Source organism: Peromyscus maniculatus, chromosome 13 (assembly GCF_049852395.1).
Source record: "Peromyscus maniculatus bairdii isolate BWxNUB_F1_BW_parent chromosome 13, HU_Pman_BW_mat_3.1, whole genome shotgun sequence".
NCBI lineage: Eukaryota > Metazoa > Chordata > Mammalia > Rodentia > Cricetidae > Peromyscus > Peromyscus maniculatus.
Window position 1 is genome coordinate 59,611,279 of NC_134864.1, and position 19,478 is coordinate 59,630,756.

Here is a 19,478-nt window from a genome sequence, read left to right on the forward strand (position 1 = left end):
TGTTAACTTGTTGAGATTTAGAATTACCTTGGAGTCAAATCTCTGGGCATTTCTGTGAAGGATTTTCTAAACTCAGTTAACTGTAGTAGGGAGCCCATCATAACATCCAGCTCAAATAAAAAGGAGAAAGGGGGTGATCATTGGCTTTTGTCTCTTGTTGCTTCCTGACTGTGGTTGCAACAAGACTAACTGCTTCAAGCCATAATAGACTGTGCCCTGGAACCGTGAGGCAAAATAAACTCTGCCCGTTAAAAAGCAACCTTTGTTAGGGTATTTCTGTCATAATGACAAGACAACTAATACAGAAAATTGGGACCAGGAGTGGGGTTGTGGCTGTCACAGCCTGGGTATGTGGTTCTTAGGCCTTTGGAATGGATTTGTGGGAGAAATGTGTGAGTTTGGGACTCTGGGTTAGAAAGACTCTTTGATGAGGTGAAAAGAGATTAATGGGCCATTCTGGAAGGAGTTCAGAAAGACATGGATAGTGGAGGTCTGGCTTCTGAGGTACCAGAGGAGGATGGGAGCTCTGGGAAACAGGGTAGAAGGCGTTCACGTTATGTTCAGGCAGAGAATCAAGCTGCATTCTGCACATGTCCCAAGGAAGCTAAGCGAAGTGGAATATAAAAATAATTGACTAGTCAGGCATGGTGAAGTACACCTTTAATCTTAGCACTCAGGAAGCAAAGGCAGGTGCATCTCTAGGAGTTCAAGGCCTTCCTGGTCTACACAGAGTTCTAGTTCAGTCAGGGCAGCAGAGTGAGACCCTGTCTCAAAACAGTAACAACTCCTCCCTGACCCCCAAACCACCAGCAGCACCACCAAAGTAAAGCAAACAAAGCAAACAAACAAACAAAAAAATTGACTAATGTGTTTGGCAGAGGAAATTTCAAGGTAGGCTAGCATCAGCCTGTGCATAGTTTTTGTTCATCACATTTATCCTGGTCTACAGTAACAAAGAGCAAAATGTGGGCAGAATTTGTATTTAATGTATAGTTTGTTAAAAAAAAAAAAGATTGGGCAAATTTGAGTTGCAGTCAAGGCATACACTAAAAACAAGGCTTAGTTGTTCAAGAGAAATCATCTGCTCTTCACTGGGACAATAGAATAATGAACGAGGGCAAGACCCCACATGTCAAAGGTGCCAGCTTTTTTTGGAAAGCAAAAATTCATTTGCAAGTGGAGAGCCCAAGATGAGAATGCCACTGGAGGAGGTCCTTGCTTCTGAAGCACCTGCCTAAGGAAGCCCCGTGGATAGCAAGTATGGGCTGCTCTAGCTGTGGTCCAAGGACGGAAGTCTCCATCCTGAGCTGACAGGAGAACTTTGAAGTGCCATCTAATCTGGCACTAGTTGGGTAGGCATGTAAGCTACAAGACTGAAGAGAGATCATGGAGTCTTATACTGTAGTTTCAGAGAGCAACTGTGTGGTGATATTGTGTTCCCCAAAATATTGTGCACCCTAATAAACTTATCTGGGGTCAGAGAACAGAACAGCCACTAGATATGGAGGCCAGAAAATGGTAGCACATGCTTTTAATCCTAGCATTCCAGAGGCAGAGATCTGTCTGGATCTCTGTAAGTTCAAGGCCACACTGGAAACAGCCAGGCGTGGTAACAAGAGTCTTTAATCCCAGGAAGTGATGGCAGGAGGCAGAAAGGTATAAAAGGCGTGAGGACCAGGAACTAGCCGGTTAAGCTTTTAGGCTTTTAAGCAGCACAGATGAGCTGAGAGGCTTCCAGTCTGAGGAAACAGGATCAGCTGAGGAATTGGCAAGGATTCATGCTACACAACTGAGCCTAGGCAATATTGCAGGGTTGGAGTCCCTGAGATGCTGTTGTATGAAGCTATGGAAGCCAAGTCCAAGTTGCAGCAGAGACCCCCAGGATGCTGGAGATGCCAGAACCATGGGATGTCTGCCAAAGAGGCATGCATGGAGTGGAGCTGACTTGAGAGTGGCTCGGAGGCTGGAGAGGAGGCTAAGTGGTTAACAGCTCTTGCTTCTCTTACAGAGGACCTGGGTTCAGTTCCCAGCACCTCTGTGACAATTCACAGCTGTCTGTAACTCCAGTGGAACTCCATTTCCAGAGGATCCAATGCCTTCTGGTCTTTGTGGGCACTACATGCATATATGGGGTACACTTCCATATAGCAGGCAAAACATTCATACACAAAATTAAGAAATAAAACTTCCTTTTAAAGAGGTTCTTTGTATTCTGCAGGCATCAGAGCAGGAGGGACAGGACTACCTAGGCCTTTTAGAGCCCAGATGATTTCATCATGAGCTCTGGAGTTGTGAAATATGATGTTTGCTCTGCTGGGGTTTGGTCTGCTTGGGTCTGATCTTTCCTTATTTCTCCCTTTTGGAATGAGAAGGTTCACTCTGTGCCATCATAGGTTGGACCTACATAATGAAGTTTTTGTTTTACAGGGGCTCACAGTTAAAAGATTGCCTTATCCTCAGAAAGGACACTTTGGAATGGTATTGGGACTGTCAAAGATTACGGGGGCTTTCAAAGTTGAACTAAATGCATCTACGTTGTGGGATGGCCGTGATCCTATGGAAACTCAAGGCAGAAGGTAATTATTTTAAAGCAAAACTGTTTGAGTGTCAAGGGGACAAAGGGGAAGAGTTGTGAAGATTAATTTTGTCAACCGGATGGAATTTAGAATCACCTTGGAGACAAATCTTTGGACATGCCTGCGAGTGATGTTCTAGATTAAGTTAACTAATGTGGGAAAAACAACACTAACTTCCCAACCAGATACAAATGAAAAAGAGAGCTCAGCTCTAGCCTTCATCTCTCCTTGCTTCCTGTCTGCGGATGCAATCTGCCTGCCTGCCTGCCTTGGGTTCTGCTGCCTTAAATCCCCTGCCTCGGGTTCTGCTGCCTTAAATCCCCTGCCTTGGGTTTGGCTGACACGATGGGCTATGAAACTGTGAGCTAAAATGAGCCCTCTCTTAAGTTGCTCATGCAAGGATATTGTCACAGCCCAGGACAAGTATCTAATACACCAAGAGAGCACACCACAAAATCAGAAGCATACATGGCATGCCTTAAACTTATATTCGCTAACCATTACCCCACTAGTCAATACTACCCAGAGTTCCCTCACATGCTACTCGGGCCCTCCCAAATCTACCTCCACTCCTTTCATTCTTCACAAATATTCCATATTCTGTAGCTGGCTGTATTTGCTTGGACCCATAAGTGTTTCTGTGTAGGGTAAAATAATATCTATCCTACCATTTTACCTTTGGATTATACCTTAATGTTAATAGCAGGGTTTTGCTTAAGATAAACAATAAGCTTCTTTTCAGTTTTAAAATTCTTTGATGTCATGTATCATAGCCAAATTTTCCCAGAATATATGCTAGAAAATTAGTTTAAGTAAAACGAAATTGAGTCAGTGCCAAAAGCAATTCTAAGTAAAATTCTGAAATTAGCAACACATACATCTCTCTCTCTCTCTCTCTCTCTCTCTCTCTCTCTCTCACACACACACACACACACACACACACACACACACACACACACACACACACACACACACACCCCTTGCCTGCTCTCTGGTCAGCTTTAAGGACTGGCACCTCATAACATTCCAGAGTTTTGAAGCTGTTACGTGTATTACAAACGGGTTTGTCTTGCTTTTATTTAAACCCCCTTCTTCGTCTAAAGACAAACTGAAATCCTTCAAAATGAATTAAGTCACGAGAGAGAAAGGGTGAAAGCTTGAGCAAAATTGCCTTCTAACGTTAATATGGAACCGATCCCCAGAGAGAGATGGGGGATCCGAGAGCACCATGTCAGTGTCAACCCAATCCTACACATACCAAGCAGGGACATCCAAGCTGGTGGGCATTTTCGTAATGTCCTTTGGAGACTACCCCTCTTGTGGTTTAGACTTCCACCAAGACCTGGATTTCCTCTGACTGTTGTGGGTTTTGTTTTAATGAGCCGATGCTTTCAAGTATTACTGCCCACAAGGCTCAACCAAGTCAGTGCCCTAGGAGGCCTGGGTGAAAGCCATTTATTTGTCTCCTCCGGAATCGAGCTAAACCGGTCCAAGAAGGCTTGGGGCGAAACCGCGGAGGAGGCCCGAGGCGGTTGGAAATGGAACAGGAAGGGATTTCAAACTGTTGCTGGGAAAGGTGTCTGCGCTGTGACAGCTCCTGGACAAGCCTTTGATGTGCCGTCGTCGGCCTCCCACGGCCGGGCAGCACTGGATCATGAACACTCTCTGCACTCGGGGGCGTTATCCTTGCCCCTGGCCACTTCCCCTGGGTACCCACCCGGCCCTTCCCCCTCCCGCCCCTGGGATCCTTCCCTCCCATCCCCTTCCCTCCCATCTCCTTCTCTCCCTCCCTCCCTCCCTCCCTCCCTTTCCCCAACTCCATCCCCCTTTCCCTTTTCCTCGCCCCCCTCCCTTTTCTCTCTAGGCCCTCCCTCCCTCCCGCCCAGCCCACCCCGAGTGCGTTCTCACTCCCTCTTCCCAGGCGCACGTTCGCACTCCCGCTGCAAACGCCTCCAGCTCCCTCCTCCGTGGGCGGTGCCGCGGGCCGGCTGCGCGCAGGCGCGCTGAGCGGGCGGGAGGGAGGGCGGGAGGGCGGGCGCCGGGGAAGGAGGGGGCGGGGCCGGGGGGGGGAGAGCTGGCGGGCTCCGCGCAGGCGCGCGCTGCTCCGCTGGGCACGGCTTGGCACGGGCGTCTTTCCCTCGCTCTGTCTGCCTGGGCTCCCGGGCTCCTTGCAGCCGTAGAAGGGGGGGAGCTCGGCTGCACCATGTTTCTCCACTCCGTCAACCTCTGGAACCTGGCGTTCTACGTCTTCATGGTGCTCCTGGCCACCCTGGGGCTGTGGGATGTCTTCTTCGGCTTCGAGGAGAACAAGTGCAGCATGAGCTACATGTTCGAGTACCCCGAGTACCAGGTACGGCCCGCCCTCCCTCCCTCCCTCACCTGTGCGCTCGCTCGCGGGCTCCTCCGGGGCTCAGCCCCGAACGACGATCCCTCCCGGGTCGCGCAGCCCTCCGGGCACTTGAAGCCAGTCTCCTGCCTCGTGCTGGGTAGGGCGTCCTGTCGCCGCCGCCGCCGCCGCGGCCCCTTCGCCCCCCATTCCTGGGCTCCCAGATCCCGGACCCCGACTTCTGACCCGCTGGGCACTGCGTGTCTCATCCCCCGAGAGCTCCAGCCCCGGTTCCCATCCCCAAACCCGGTTCTCCTGCGACCCTCCTTTGCTTGCAAGGAGATGGATTCTCTTCGCGCCCAGTGATAGACATGTCAGATTTCGCTTTTTTTCTGGAAAGAAACCCAGCGTGTGCAGAGTTGCCAAGGCTGATTTAGAAAGAGGCTCTGGGGTTTTTTACCTCTGGGTGAAGTGAAAGGCTGGCCCGATGAATAATTAAACCGAAAACTATTCAGTTCCTTCCTGTGGAGATTTTTTTTTTATTTGCGGATCCACCTGTTCTGTAGGTTCGGAGTCCGTGGGTGTGTGTGTGTACCTGTGTGGGTGTGTGTACCTGGGTTTTCTGGGTTTTCGCATGCCTCCGAACAGCCAGTGACCTGCACAGTCTATTAAGATATCTAATGCAATCAGTGGCGTGCGCAATCTGTTTCGTGGTTATTTTGTTTTCTCACTGGGTTTCACAGGATCTGCCTCCCTCTCACCGCCCCCGCCGCCTCCGTGTCAGTTTGAACGCTTTCAATTAATTGCTTCATTTGTTCTGCGTAGTAGAATCTAGAATTTCATTCATGACCAGCTGTAGAGAGAGAGAGAGAGATGATGATGATGATGATGACAAATGGCACAGCTGTCCGCAGAAATTTCCCTCCGGCAGGATTTTTCTTAGGATTTCTAAATGAATCTCTTAATTCTGGAATATCTATTATAATAACGCCTATGCACTGTACATAATAGGTTTTGATCACGTGCATTCTTAGTAGACTTGTAAGATCACAGCAGATTTTTTTCTGTAGGATGAAGGATGGAAGTCAGGATTGCTTCTGTGTACAGGTCCTTATAGAAGGGGCCTGTGTGATGCTGCTCTTATTTACATTCAGAAGCTGAGGTTTAAATTGCTGGAGTATCCTTTCCCAGGGATATTCTAGTAAGAGAATTCTTACCTTGATTTTTGCCACCATGGTGATGAGGGAATGGGAACACTGGATTTCAGATGCTACTGGAGATTTTAACAAGTTACTGTTAATTCCTAAGCTAATAAACTGATGTGATGTTGGTTTATGTGCATTAGAATCTTAATGGTTAAATATATGAACTTTAGTCTTCTTAAACTGGAAATAGAGTTCATTGTAATTTCCTTTTATGGCCTACCATTTAATAATTTGGAAACTCTCAATAGATGGAAATAGGCCACTTAGCACTATATTAAATGAACACTTTGGTTAAAGTAAATCATTTTGGAGCAATAGCTTCCATTTATTTTTAGATTTCCCATAATCATTGAATCTATTTTAATATTTGCAGTAGTAGAAATTGTCATTCTTCATGTCAGGAACAAAGCATATGGACCTCACAGATGTGTCTCCTGCCTCATGAAACTGACTAGAAAGAGAAAATTAGTGTCCCTAGCACGAAAGAGCTATTGGGCTTCTTTTTGTTGAGCAGTGGGTATTTAGTTATTTTGGTTCAAGTTGCCTTTTTGGAATCTGACACTTGTTAATTCGTGAGTACAGTAATAATCACAGTGGTAGAGGTTTTGGCACACGTTTGTAGCGGGCTTTATTATTAGTCCTTTTACTTTGAATGAGTTGTTATTTTACAAACAGAATTAAACACTACCAATAGAAATGAGGCCTTTTGAATAAAGAGTGAGATTTTAAGATAATTGAGCTCGTTGAGATAAGAGGCAAATGGTTCTCCCGTGAGTAAAACTGTTCTGAAGATAGTTTATATGTGGCCTTTTAAAGCTGCACTTTCTGCACCTTTCTAATTGTTCACAGGTTGGTGTCCAGGAGGTGGCATGTCCCACTCACTGCGTTTCCATCTTTCTTGAGGCCTTTTCTTTTTCTTTTTCTTTTTCTTTTTTTAAATGCTCATTTGTGTCTTTCTTAGCTAGTCAGCAGAAAATGATAAATGACATTTTTTCTTTTTTTTAAAGTGAGAGAGGGATTTGGAAGACTGCAGAAATGAACTTTTATCTCTACTCATCCTTTGCCTATAATTCCCTGGATGCTCTGATTTTGAGTTAACTGATAGTCTCACAGTTAGATCTTAAGTCTATACCAACACCTAAAGCTTCTTACTTTATTATGCCAGTTAGGGTGAAAGTGTTATCGGGTTGCACATCATTTGAGGCTAATTGTAGAATCTGAGGAGAAATACGCGGGTTGTTTCCTCTTACATGCTCAGTTGACTCTTCACGTATGTGATCTAATGATTGCTCTCTGAAAGGAAGTGTTGATGCTGAAAACATAAATTGCATTTTAAAATAAAGCATGTTGATGTTAATTTAGACAGTCATTTATTGAATGACTAGGTGTATTTGGCAGGAGGGAATTAGTGATAAAGCCCCTATGCCTTTAATGTATATATTTTAACAAGAAGAGAGACAAGAATATAAAAATCAGTTATAGTATACTGTAGCAAGAGACTCGTACAAGGCTTTTCAGAGAAGAGAGAGAATAGACATGTTTGTATTAGGTTTTCAAAGGGTTTTGAAAAGGTGTGAATTGAGGGGCTGAAGAGATGGCTCAGTGGTTAAGAGCTCTTGCTCTTACAGAGAGCCTGGATTTAGTTCCCAGCACCCACATGGTGACTAACAACCATACTTATCTCCAGTTCCAGGGGACTCAGACACCCTCTTCTGGCTCCATGGCACCATGCAAGCAAAACATAAAAACTAAAAACTAAATGAATTGGGGGCAGGGTGTGAATTTGGACATACAGGTCATTTGGTTAGCATATATAGAAAGAGAAGAAGGCATCAGAACCTATTATCTGATCAGCATTTATAATATTTTACTATTGTATAAAAGGGAGAAAATAATCTAGAAATATATTTGCCTGTACATATCCAAAATATTTGACAGCACACATAAGTTGACTAACATTAGCTGTCATCTGGGATGGGGGAACTGGATAGCGAAGGATCGTGGGTCAGAGGCATTCAATGCCTAACATTTGGAAGTTGAAAATATTTAAGTATATTAAACACAAATTTTAAAACATGTCATGTGTAAGTTATAAGAATGAGGTAGGGGCTGGAGAGATGGCTCAGAGGTTAAGAGCACTGGCTGTTCTTCCAGAGGTCTTGAGTTCAATTCCCAGCAACCACATGGTGGCTCACAACCATCTGTAATGAGATCTGGTGCCTTCTTCTGGCCTGCAGACATACATGCAGGCAGATCACTGTATACATAATGAATAAATAATGTTAAAAAAAAAAAGGAATGAGGTAGATATTGGGATCAAATTTTAAAAGCTCCCCTCTCTAAAGTCTTTATTATTCATGTGTACAGTATGGAAACACATGAGGTATGTGTTTTATCAAGACATTTTGGTAGCAGCTTGGACTAGATTGTAGCAGAGATTAGGACAAGAAGAAAGGCCTGTCTGACAGGTTATATTATGTGTAAGTGGTTTTTCCCCCAGTTTTCATCAAGCAGGAGTCCCTAGAACTCTCTTTAGGAGTAGCCCCCATCATGGTTATCAAACTTTTATAGTTCTCATTTACAAGTGAAAGACACACACACACACACACACACACACACACACGCACACATGAACCTTTGCCGCCTTCTTCTTCTTCTTCTGCTTCTTCTTCTTCTTCTTCTTCTTCTTCTTCTTCTTCTTCTTCTTCTTCTTCTTCTTCTTCTTCTTCTTCTTCTTCTTCTTCTTCTTCTTCTTTTTGGTTTTTCAAGACAGGGTTTCTCTGTGTAGTTTTGCACCTTTCCTGGATCTCGCTCTGTAGACCAGGCTGGCCTTGAACTCACAGAGATCTACCTAGCTCTTCTACCAAGTGCTGGGATTAAAGGCGTGTGCCACCACTGCCCGGCGAACCTTTGCTTTAAGTCAGCATTCCGTAGCAGTTGAGGGGTTGTCAGAACGCTTGTCTTTTGGAAGGGGTGTAAGTTAATGATGAGAACAGCCTGTACTGAGGTGTAGTCGAGACAGCACAGCCAACAGGGTCAGCATCACGGAGGCAATATTTAGTGTAAAGGTCACTGATCTTCATTAAAGGTCTATCGTGTGTGAGAGTCTGCTTATTTTAAATTATCCATATACATAATTTATATTGGAGCCATTTTGCTGTGCCTCTTCATGCTCTTTTTTCTCCTCAGCATCCCTTCTGTGTGTTCACACATCTTCAGTCTCTTCAGTAGCCTTTCCTTTTGTTTTCCTGACACTATGACTTGTACTCTGCCTGAAGATGTAGTTTTCCCTTTGCCTGCATTTCTCACCATTTTTGTCTTCCTTTCTTTCTTTCCCCTCCCCACCCTCAACTCTCCATCTCCCCTCCCTTTCCCCCACCTGCATGTTTTTAAATATGTATATAGTGTTAATTTTTCATGCAATTAATATTTTTATAACAAAATTGGCCATACAATAGTATGTTATAAAATATGCCAAATATATTGTTTTGCCTTTTTAATCTCAGAGAATTATTTCTTTTTAGATATATTTGATAGTCTCTTGTTTTCTGAATTAATATTCAACTTAGCTCAAACTTTGTCTACTAATCTAAAAAGTAATGCTCTAGTATGCGTGTACCATTGCATCAAATCGTGTTCTTATTTGGGAGCAGTTAAGGAATCATTTCTTTATTCTGTTATGTTTTCTTTTTGCTTGTTTTGTGTCGCAATAAATAAAAATATTGCTGTCATTTCATTTTTGCTTGCATTCTGCATAATCATTATTGGAACTAGTTTGACTTGAAGGATCAGTGTGCTTAGAGAGCACGTGGTATCATTGGCATTTCTGTATTTGATGTGTTGAGAAGATAATAAAAGTGCTAGTCTGTTAAATAATAAGCACACAGTAGTCCTGTAGGTGCTTCTGTGGTGTAGTTGGCCCAGATTATGGTAATATACTCAAGGAAATATTCTGGAGTCAACACCAATTATTAGAATTATTTTTTTTTCAGCAGTATTAACAACATTTACAGTTTCTGAAATTCAGATGGTAATTTTTTTCATCAAGTGTATATATGTTTACCATTGCTAGATTATTAATGTATTGATATCTGTTTAAACCTATGATTCAGTTTAATGGTTTGTTTTTAATGAATTCTATTACTAAAAAGAGAGAGAAAGGAAATACCAGGTATGGCGATGTACTTTGTAATTCCCAATACTTGGGAGACAGGGGTAGGAAGGTGAGGAGTCAAGACCAGCTGAGCCTATGTAGTTCACACCTGCTTCAGAGGGGTGGGAGCAGAAGAGTTCACACCTGCCTCAGGGGGAGGTGGGAGCAGAAGAGTTCACACCTGCCTCAGGGGGAGGTGGGAGCAGAAGAGTTCACACCTGCCTCAGGGGGAGGTGGGACCGGAAGAGTTCACACCTGCCTGGGGGGGGAGCGGAAGAGTTCACACCTGCCTCGGGGGGGGGGTGGGGGTGGGAAGAGTTCACACCTGCCTCGGGGAGGGTGGGAGCAGAAGAGTTCACACCTGCCTCAGGGGGAGGTGGGACTGGAAGAGTTCACACCTGCCTCAGAGGGAGGTGGGAGCGGAAGAGTTCACACCTGCCTTGGAGGTGGGAGCGGAAGAGTTCACACCTGCCTAAGGGGAGGTGGGAGCGGAAGAGTTCACACCTGCCTCAGAGAGAGGTGGGAGCAGAAGAGTTCACACCTGCCTCGGGGAGGTGGGAGCAGAAGAGTTCACACCTGCCTCAGGGAGAGGTGGGAGCAGAAGAGTTCACACCTGCCTCAGGGGGAGGTGGGAGTGGAAGAGTTCACACCTGCCTTGGAGGTGGGAGTGGAAGGGTTCATACCTGCCTCAGGGGGAGGTGGGAGCGGAAGAGTTCACACCTGCCTCAGGGGGAGGTGGGAGCAGAAGAGTTCACACCTGCCTAAGGGGAGGTGGGAGCAGAAGAGTTCACACCTGCCTCAGAGAGAGGTGGGAGCAGACGAGTTCACACCTGCCTCAGGGGGAGGTGGGAGCAGAAGAGTTCACACCTGCCTCAGGGGGAGGTGGGAGCAGAAGAGTTCACACCTGCCTCAGGGAGGGTGGGAGCGGAAGAGTTCACACTTGCCTCAGGGAGGGTGGGAGTGGAAGGGTTCACACCTGCCTGGGGGAGGTGGGAGCGGAAGAGTTCACACCTGCCTCAGGGGGAGGTGGGAGCGGAAGGGTTCACACCTGCCCTCAGGGAGGTGGGACCGGAAGAGTTCATACCTGCCTCAGAGGGGGTGGGAGCAGAAGAGTTCACACCTGCCTCAGAGCAGGGTGGGCGCAGAAGTTACATCTTTGGTAGCCGCCTACCCTTTGAGGAGGACATTAAGGCCTGGTTACGTTGTGTTGAAAAGAATTCTGTATACAACACATTAGGATTTGCAGAGTAGCTTAAGGCTTGCTAACAACTCATGTACCTGGTCCACGATTTGAAACAGATGCTATTAATTCAATGGAGGGTTTATGGTGAGAAGAATGTGCATGTCTTGATCAAGCCTTTACTGTAAGGGTCAGATTATTTTGTTACACCGTCATAGTGAAAACACTGAGGGGTCAGACAGTTTCATGGTCAGACAGACTTCCTGGGGCTGTGGAAGTGGCTTAGTACATGAAGGACTTGCCGTGCAGTCGTGAGGCAGGCTGGAGTTGGTCCCAGCACACAGGCACGTAGCTGGGCATGGCAGTCTGTGCTTCTAATCCCAGCACTGGGGAGGCAGAGTAGGCCAGGCAGTCTAGCTGAGTCTGTGATCTCCAGGTTCAGGAAGAGATCTTGTCTCAAAATAAACAGACAATGTGGAGAATGGTTGAGAAAGATACCCCGTGTAGACCTCTGGCTTTCACACCCATACATGTGTGCACACACATCATATACACACATGTGAATGAACGTGTGTACACACACAACAGGTAGAGTATTTAGGGGGGCCTACTTTAGAAAGTAATTTAAAATGGCAAGAAGAATCGATTTGGTCATGGAAAGCTTTTATCATTTTAAGTATAATTGATAACTGATTCTAAATTAAATGCATTTCCAACTATATTTATGTGAAACTTCCTGACATATACCAGTGAAATATAGCCATTGTCAGGCATTATTTTGACCAGTTGGCATTTGTTAGAATTTCTACTATATGTGTTTTATGCTTTTATGAAGGTTACACCATTCAAGAGCCCCATAATTTAAGAATAATCCCGTTTGGGTGCTGGAGAGATGGCTCAGAGGTTAAGAGCACTGGCTGTTCTTCCTGAGGTCCTGAGTTCAATTCCCAGCAACCACAAGGTGGCTCACAACCATCTGTAATGAGATCTGGTGCCCTCTTCTGGCCTGCAGGTATACACGCAGGCAGAACATTGTATACATAATAATACTAAAAAAGAATAATCCCATTTGAAAAATGATAGAAGAACTTGTTTTGTACATCGAGTGCGGTTTATATCATTGGTAATATTTTTATATTGCACCATTTCAGAGTTCTTTAATTTACTTTTACATTGAATATGAGTTGCATTAATGAGTGATTAAAATTGATTTATTTATTTATTTTCTTTCTATAGAAAATAGAACTTCCAAAGAAACTGACAAAACGCTATCCAGCCTATGAGCTGTATCTTTATGGAGAAGGGTCATACGCTGAAGAACACAAAATTCTCCCTTTGACAGGAATTCCCGTTCTCTTCCTTCCTGGTAATGCTGGAAGTTACAAGCAAGGTAGGTACTAGAAGGAAAAAGTTAAAGCTGTGAAATTCAGTTCCAGACTTGGGATTATGTGCGTCCTGCGTGAGTCGCATGGGGTAAAATAAAAAGCTTACCCTGCTAAGTACTGTGTCCCACCTCCTGGGAGAGTCATGGTATGCCACTTCCTTTGAGAGACAGCACACGTCACACATACACGGGAAAGAAGAGTTGGAGAGGACTTTGCAAAGAATGAGAAGAGTCGGAGCCCACAGGATGGGTGACTAGATCATGCAGGTGTTGGGGGACAGCAGGAGGAGGGTTTATGTTGGAAACGGAGTTACACAGAGAGGAACCTGAAGATAAAAACATCTTCCATTACGCTGAATGAGAGACCAGTCTCCTTCCTTGTGTGGAGACGTGTAGCAGTATGGAGGGGTTACAGAACAGTGGGACAAACAGAAGCGATATGTCCAGGTTCCAGATTCAGTGTTGGCCTGGAGCAGGTCAGGAGTCTCTGGTGCAACAGCCAGGCACCCCAATCGGTAAGTCATTTTGTTTACAAACAACATCTGCTTTGGTTCTTGTAAACATTCCAGGAACTGTTAAATAATGAACCCACAGTTGTTTCAACGTGTTTGGTGATTACTTATGTGGCTGATTTTCATCTACAAAATACTTTGTCACAAGCCAGGGAGTACTCAGGGTATTAATGATCCAGAGTAGAACAAGACAGCAAGTCCCTCACTCATCAAGCACATATTCTTCTTGGGAAGACAGCCATCAGTGGATGTTTCAGTGATATTAAAAGCTACAAGAAATAAATACGCAAACCACTGAGGAGGCAGACGGTAAGTAGTAGGAAAGAGACCTGTTTAGATGAGGTGGTCACGAAACACCATGGCAAGGAGATGGTATTGGAGGAGAGCTTGAACATTGTTGTCTGGGGAAGTCCCTGATGCAAGAATATGTTCCGTGCTCTGAGGACCACTCTGGCTAGAGAAAAATGAAGTCAGAATGGAAAGCTGTGGCCTCTGCATAAGATCTGGGAAAGACTGAATATTTTTTTTTGAGAAGGATGTGAAACATGGATGCTTTGGGTAAGAAATTATATAATCTGATTACTTTTTGTTAACTATCATGTTTGAAATGATATACACATACATTTACAGTTATTACAAAGTAAACTTATAGAGAACTAAAACTTCATTGAAGAAGCAGAAAATTGCCAGCATCCTGGAAATTCTACATGTCCCTTCATGATTAAAGCTTTCTCCCCTCACACTCACATATATTTTTACAATTCTAACTCCAAGGTAGTAATTTTCATAAATTTTCTTTATAGTCTTAATGCCTAGGTGTGGATCCCTAGTATATTCTATTGATCTGTGGGCATTTTTAACTTTATAATGTATAATCATCCAGTATATATTCTTTTGTGCCTGATTTTTTCCACTCTGTTTTGTCTGTACAGTCTCTGAAGTTACTGTATGAACTGTAAACTGTCCATTTATTTAACACTATAGTGTTCTTTTGCATACTTTTTATAAAAGGTAATTTGTATAAATTTTGTATAAAAAGAAAATTGAATGTTTACCTTTATTGGCAGTTATAAACAATCAGTATCCTTCTACACACCTCTTAGAACACATAAGTTTCTGTACTTGTAGATGTATCCCAGGAGTATTAATTTCCCATCACAGCTTGTACATATCCTCTTATCTTATTCCACAGATTTATATTCTTATAATTAGCATATGATACTTCCCTTTGTGCTACCTTTTTGACAACATCGAAATTGCGGAATTAAAATTTTAGCAGATCTAATAAATATGGATTACTTTTTGAAAAGGTCCACCCACTTGGGCTCTGCTTTGAAGAGAATATGCTCTTACAGGGCAAGGGTGGAAGCAGAAAAGATGCTGAACATCATTGGTCATTAGAGAAAGGCAAACCAACAGGAGATGCCATTTCCTACCATGATGCCTGGATAGCTATGATAAAAAAAGACAGACAGCAGCAAGTGCTAGCAATGATGTGGAGAAACTGGAATCCTCACACACTGCTGATGGGGAGGTGGGGGGATGCTGCAACATGGCTGATCTCTCAAACGTCCTAAGAAGTGAAAGAGGCGCTCACACAAATCCACATCACGGGATGATATCGTGTACATGAAATAGATATACATGATAGGCAAATTCATAGAGACAGAAAGTAAGCCAGTGCTTGTTAGGGAGTAGGAAGAGAAGGAGAATTGGAGGGTGACTGCCCATAGACAAAGGGTTCCGGTTTTGAGGTGTTTGAAATATTGGATTTCAGAGATGGAATGGCAAACTACTGTTTGCTTTTTCTTTTTTGCTGAAACATACGCTGCAGTTTTACGTCACTTAATGTAATCACTTCATACTAAACTTTGTTAGAGGACTTATAAAATGGGCAGTGAGATGAAAGGAGGGCAGGCAGAAGGAAGATAAAATGGGAAGCCGGGAGCTCAGGCAAGCAGTGGTGCCTAGATCAGGAAGGTAGTGAGGGCATGCTAGGGATGTGTTTGGAAGATAGACCATGGATGAGTAAACTCGAGGGTTAGATGTCATGCCTAAGAGGAAGAAAAAGCATGCGTGAGTGGTGAACACACACGTCTTACAGGAATCTTCTAACTTAAAAGCCTCCATAAGTGTGACAAAATTTCTACTTCACGTTCCTTCCCCTGCTGGCTCTTAGTGTTCCCAGACAGAGGGACGCGAGTCAAGACTGAGTGACCTGTTCACTTTTTTGTTTATTTACCTTAAAACATGCCTAGGAAAAAGAAGGCATATGGCTGCTAGATTAGTCTGTTCTTTTACTTGGGGTGTGTGTGAGAGAGAGAGACAGAGACAGACAGAGATTAGGGATGGTGTGTATGGGCGTGTGTATGGACGTGTGTACGGACGTGTGAATGGACGTGTGTACGGACGTGTGTAGGTGGAGGCCAAAGGTCACCACTGGCTTGTTCTTTTATTGCTCTCCAGCTTCGCCTTCTTTCTCTTTCTGTTCTCACTGAACCTAAAGCTCCCAGATTTACCTAGACATTTGGCCAGCAAGTCCCGAGGATCCTTCTGCCTCGGCCTCCCCTGTGCTTGGCAGTGTGTGCCCCTATGTGATTGGATTCCACATGGATACCGAGATCTGAGATCAGGGTCTTCATATTTAAAATGCAAACACTTGACCAACTGAACTGCTAAATTGATGCTGTGAATGTGTATCACATTGTTTATGTTCATGATAGGATTATTTATTAACAACTTCTAAGCAGCTTGGCGATGGTGGCACATGCCTTTGATCCCAGCACTTTGGAGGCAGATACTGGATCTCTGAGTTCGAGACCAGTTCCAGGACAGCTAGGGCTACCCAGGGAAACCCAATCTCAAAAAAAATCAAAGCAAATCAAAGCAAAACCCTTTGAAACAAAAGTTGGACGAACTTAAAAGCCTTCTGTACTATTCTGTGAGCGAGCTCTCTCCTCTCTCCTCTGCAGTTCGTTCTATTGGCTCGATCGCACTTAGGAAAGCAGAAGACATTGACTTCAAGTACCACTTCGACTTCTTCAGCGTGAACTTCAATGAGGAGCTGGTGGCGTTGTACGGTGGGAGTCTTCAGAAGCAGACCAAGTTTGTTCATGAATGCATTAAAGCAATTCTCAAACTCTACAAGGTAGGAGATGAATGTGCAAGTCAGTAGTATAACCCATCAGCAGTGTTGTTTTTTTTAGAGATGAATTTGATTTTAAATAATATATTTGTTTATACTGAAGTTGAAAATACAAAAATGGGCACTTTTTTTTTTAAAATGTGGTATCTTCAATGCTAGTTTAAAGATCTAAGTTGAATTTGCAGTTTCCTGGTTCATTGAGAGATCCTGTCTCAGAAGATAAGGTAGAGGGCTAGTGGTTAAGGCACCTGCTGCCCAGCGTGACGACCTCCATCCAGTCCCTGGAGCCCACGTGTTTGAAGGACAGAAACGGCCCCTCTCCCCATGGGGTTCCTCATACTCACATGTGCACACGTGCCAAACGACAACAAATCAAAAACTAGAATGATGAAATGGCTATCTTTCCAACAGATTTCAGGGAAAGGCATTTTATCAGGGATGAAGGTGGATGTTTTAAAGACTTTGAGTTTCATCCTCAGCTCCTGCCTCTAAAAGAAAGACATTTCACTGTGATAAAAGGGTCAATTCATCAAGAACACAAAACAATCATTTGTATGCATCTAATTCTTCCAAATTCACAAAGCAAAATCCAGTAGAGGCAAGGGAAGAAATTAGCATTACTAGCACAATTAATTCTAGTGATTTCAGTACTCTCCTCCAAATTATTAATAAAGAAGTCAATAAAACTATGGATTTGAGCACTATTCACCAGCTTTTGTTATATGATGTTTATTAGTAATAAAAGAATACTATACTCAACAACTATAGAAACATACTCTCTCCCAGTTCACAATGACCGTTTATTAAGCTGTGTTCTGTGCCAGGCCATATGCTGGGTTGTAGGTATCAATAATCTTCAAAGTATTAACACCATGCAATATATTTTCTGAAAATAGCAAAATTAAAAGTAAAAAAAATTTAAAAATCTTCTATTACTTATAGATTAACCAAAGTTTTAAAAAAGTGAAATTAAAGATACTTTGAGCTGAATTAAAATGAAAACACATATCAGAATTTATAACATTTTATACATGCACAAAATTGTTAAATAATAAAGAGTTTATAAGATTAGGTAATGATTAAAAGAAATACTGTTTTTAATTGCTTATATTAGAAAAGAATAAGATTTCAAGTCAGTGACTTAAGCTTCCAGCCTTTATAAGCTGGAGAGAAAAGAAAGTTAACAAAGCATGGAGAATGAGGAATCATGGTGAAAGCAGAAATTAAAGAAATACAAAACAACAGAAAAATTGACTTCTGCCAATGGTTGAGTCTTCAAAAAGATCAATGACTCGGTAAATTATGGCTAGGCTGATTTGCAGAATGAGAAAACAAAGTAACAATATGAGGAACTAATGATGCTATTTTTCTACAGAGCCTACAGTCTACATGTGTAAAGAGGATGATGAAGGAATGTTATGCACACTTTCATACCTGTAAATTTAATAACTGAAACATATAAATTCCTTGAAACATAATTATAAAACTGACATAAGAAGAAACAAAGTCTGGATATCTGTCAGATTTTTTTTTTTTGAGTTTGTAATTGAAAATCTTACCATAAAGGAAAATTCTAGTCCTCATTTAAGAAAAATTTTAGTAAATTCTAGTCCTCATTTAAGAAATAACAAATACTTATTTTTACAACAAAAACGGCTTTCAAAAGAATAGAGAAGGAAGCAGACTCAGTTTTTAGTTCAGCATAGCTCTGATAATAAACTAGACAAGGACTTAAAAAAAAAGATTATATAATTCCATTTTAGAGAACACAGCAGACATTGAAAAGGAACTAGAGATATTCCTCATGATCATAAATACATAATTTTCAACCAAAATCCAGACTACCAAATTCAGCAATCTATGAAAAGTGTGGTATATCATGACCAAATGTAATTTATTGCAAAAACACTAAACTAGTTTAATATCTAAATATGTCAGTTTAATTCACCCTAGGATCGTCTTTGCATCTGTAGGAAGCCATTTGACCACACTAGCACCTGTCCATGGCTTAATGTATAGGAAAAGGAACATAAACTCAGTGTAGGAAGAATAGAAATTAACTGCCCCCCCCCCCAAGGAGTTTCTCTGTGTAACAGTACTGACTGTCCCAGAACTCACTTTTGTAGACCAGGCTGGCTTTGAACTCACAGAGTTCCACCTGCCTCTGCCTTTCCCGTGCTGGGACGTGCGCCACCAATGCTAGAAATTAGTTTTCTTATCCTGAGGAATCATGAGTGTTATGTGAGAGAAAATGATCCTCTTTAGGTACAGGTAATAACTGATAAGATTATTTATCAGATAAATAAATGCCAACCACAGGAAACAAACTTTAATGTTACATGGTAGGCAGTTTATTATTATTCCTATTTTTGTTTTGGATTTTTCTAATGAACACATTAAGCTTATAATAACACAACTAATACGTATTTTTAAGATGAGATACCGACAGATTTCTGTTATAAGCAAGGACAGTAGGAGCTGAAGGACAGTTGAGTCTCGTTGAGTGGATAAGATACAGTTATGGGAAAGAACGTTCTGGGTGGAGAAAACCTCATTCATCCTAAGAGTGTGGGTAAATACAGCAATGTAGAAAACCAAAAAGCGGCTAGGATGGGTCAGGTCGATTGTAGAGACATATGGGCAATTTTAGTTTTTTCCCCCTTTTAGGTAGGGTGGTATGGAAAACCATCAGGCAGAGAAGTGACACATTCTTACTTAAATTTTAGTAGCCTCGTTCTGGTTATTTTAAGATATAAGGTGGAGGGGCCTAAGGGTGGAGGCAGGGAGACTAGGTAGGAGCCTGCTGCAGTCTCTCAGACACGAGCTAACAGTGCTCTCAGTCAGGTTGGTAACAACTGAAGTGCTGAGGACGGACAGATTGGCGCCAGTAGTAGAGGCGGAGGCAGCAAGCTTTGCTGGCAGGTGGCGGGTTCAAGTTCAGTAAGAAGGAAACGGAGGGTTCAGAGCGACTCCAAGAGTTTTGCTTGGATAACTGAA

The 19,478-nt window shown here is 43.0% G+C and overlaps 1 protein-coding gene and 1 long non-coding RNA gene across 2 annotated transcripts in view; one reads left to right on the forward strand and one right to left on the reverse strand.

The window, feature by feature from the left end:
- The window catches only part of LOC121822107 (uncharacterized), a 69,870-nt gene extending 65,299 nt beyond the window's left edge, over positions 1 to 4,571 (reverse strand). The window contains exon 1 of the long non-coding RNA XR_006063132.2: positions 4,485 to 4,571. This is a non-coding gene — a long non-coding RNA (uncharacterized LOC121822107). The remainder of the gene's footprint in view (positions 1 to 4,484) is intronic.
- Positions 4,572 to 4,645: 74 nt separating this feature from the next.
- Pgap1 (post-GPI attachment to proteins inositol deacylase 1) overlaps positions 4,646 to 19,478 on the forward strand; it is a 66,124-nt gene continuing 51,291 nt past the window's right edge. Inside the window, exons 1-3 of the mRNA XM_006974873.4 lie at positions 4,646 to 4,926; positions 12,677 to 12,830; positions 16,309 to 16,484. Coding sequence (XP_006974935.1) covers positions 4,780 to 4,926; positions 12,677 to 12,830; positions 16,309 to 16,484 — 477 coding nt within the window. The 5' untranslated portion in view covers positions 4,646 to 4,779. The remainder of the gene's footprint in view (positions 4,927 to 12,676; positions 12,831 to 16,308; positions 16,485 to 19,478) is intronic.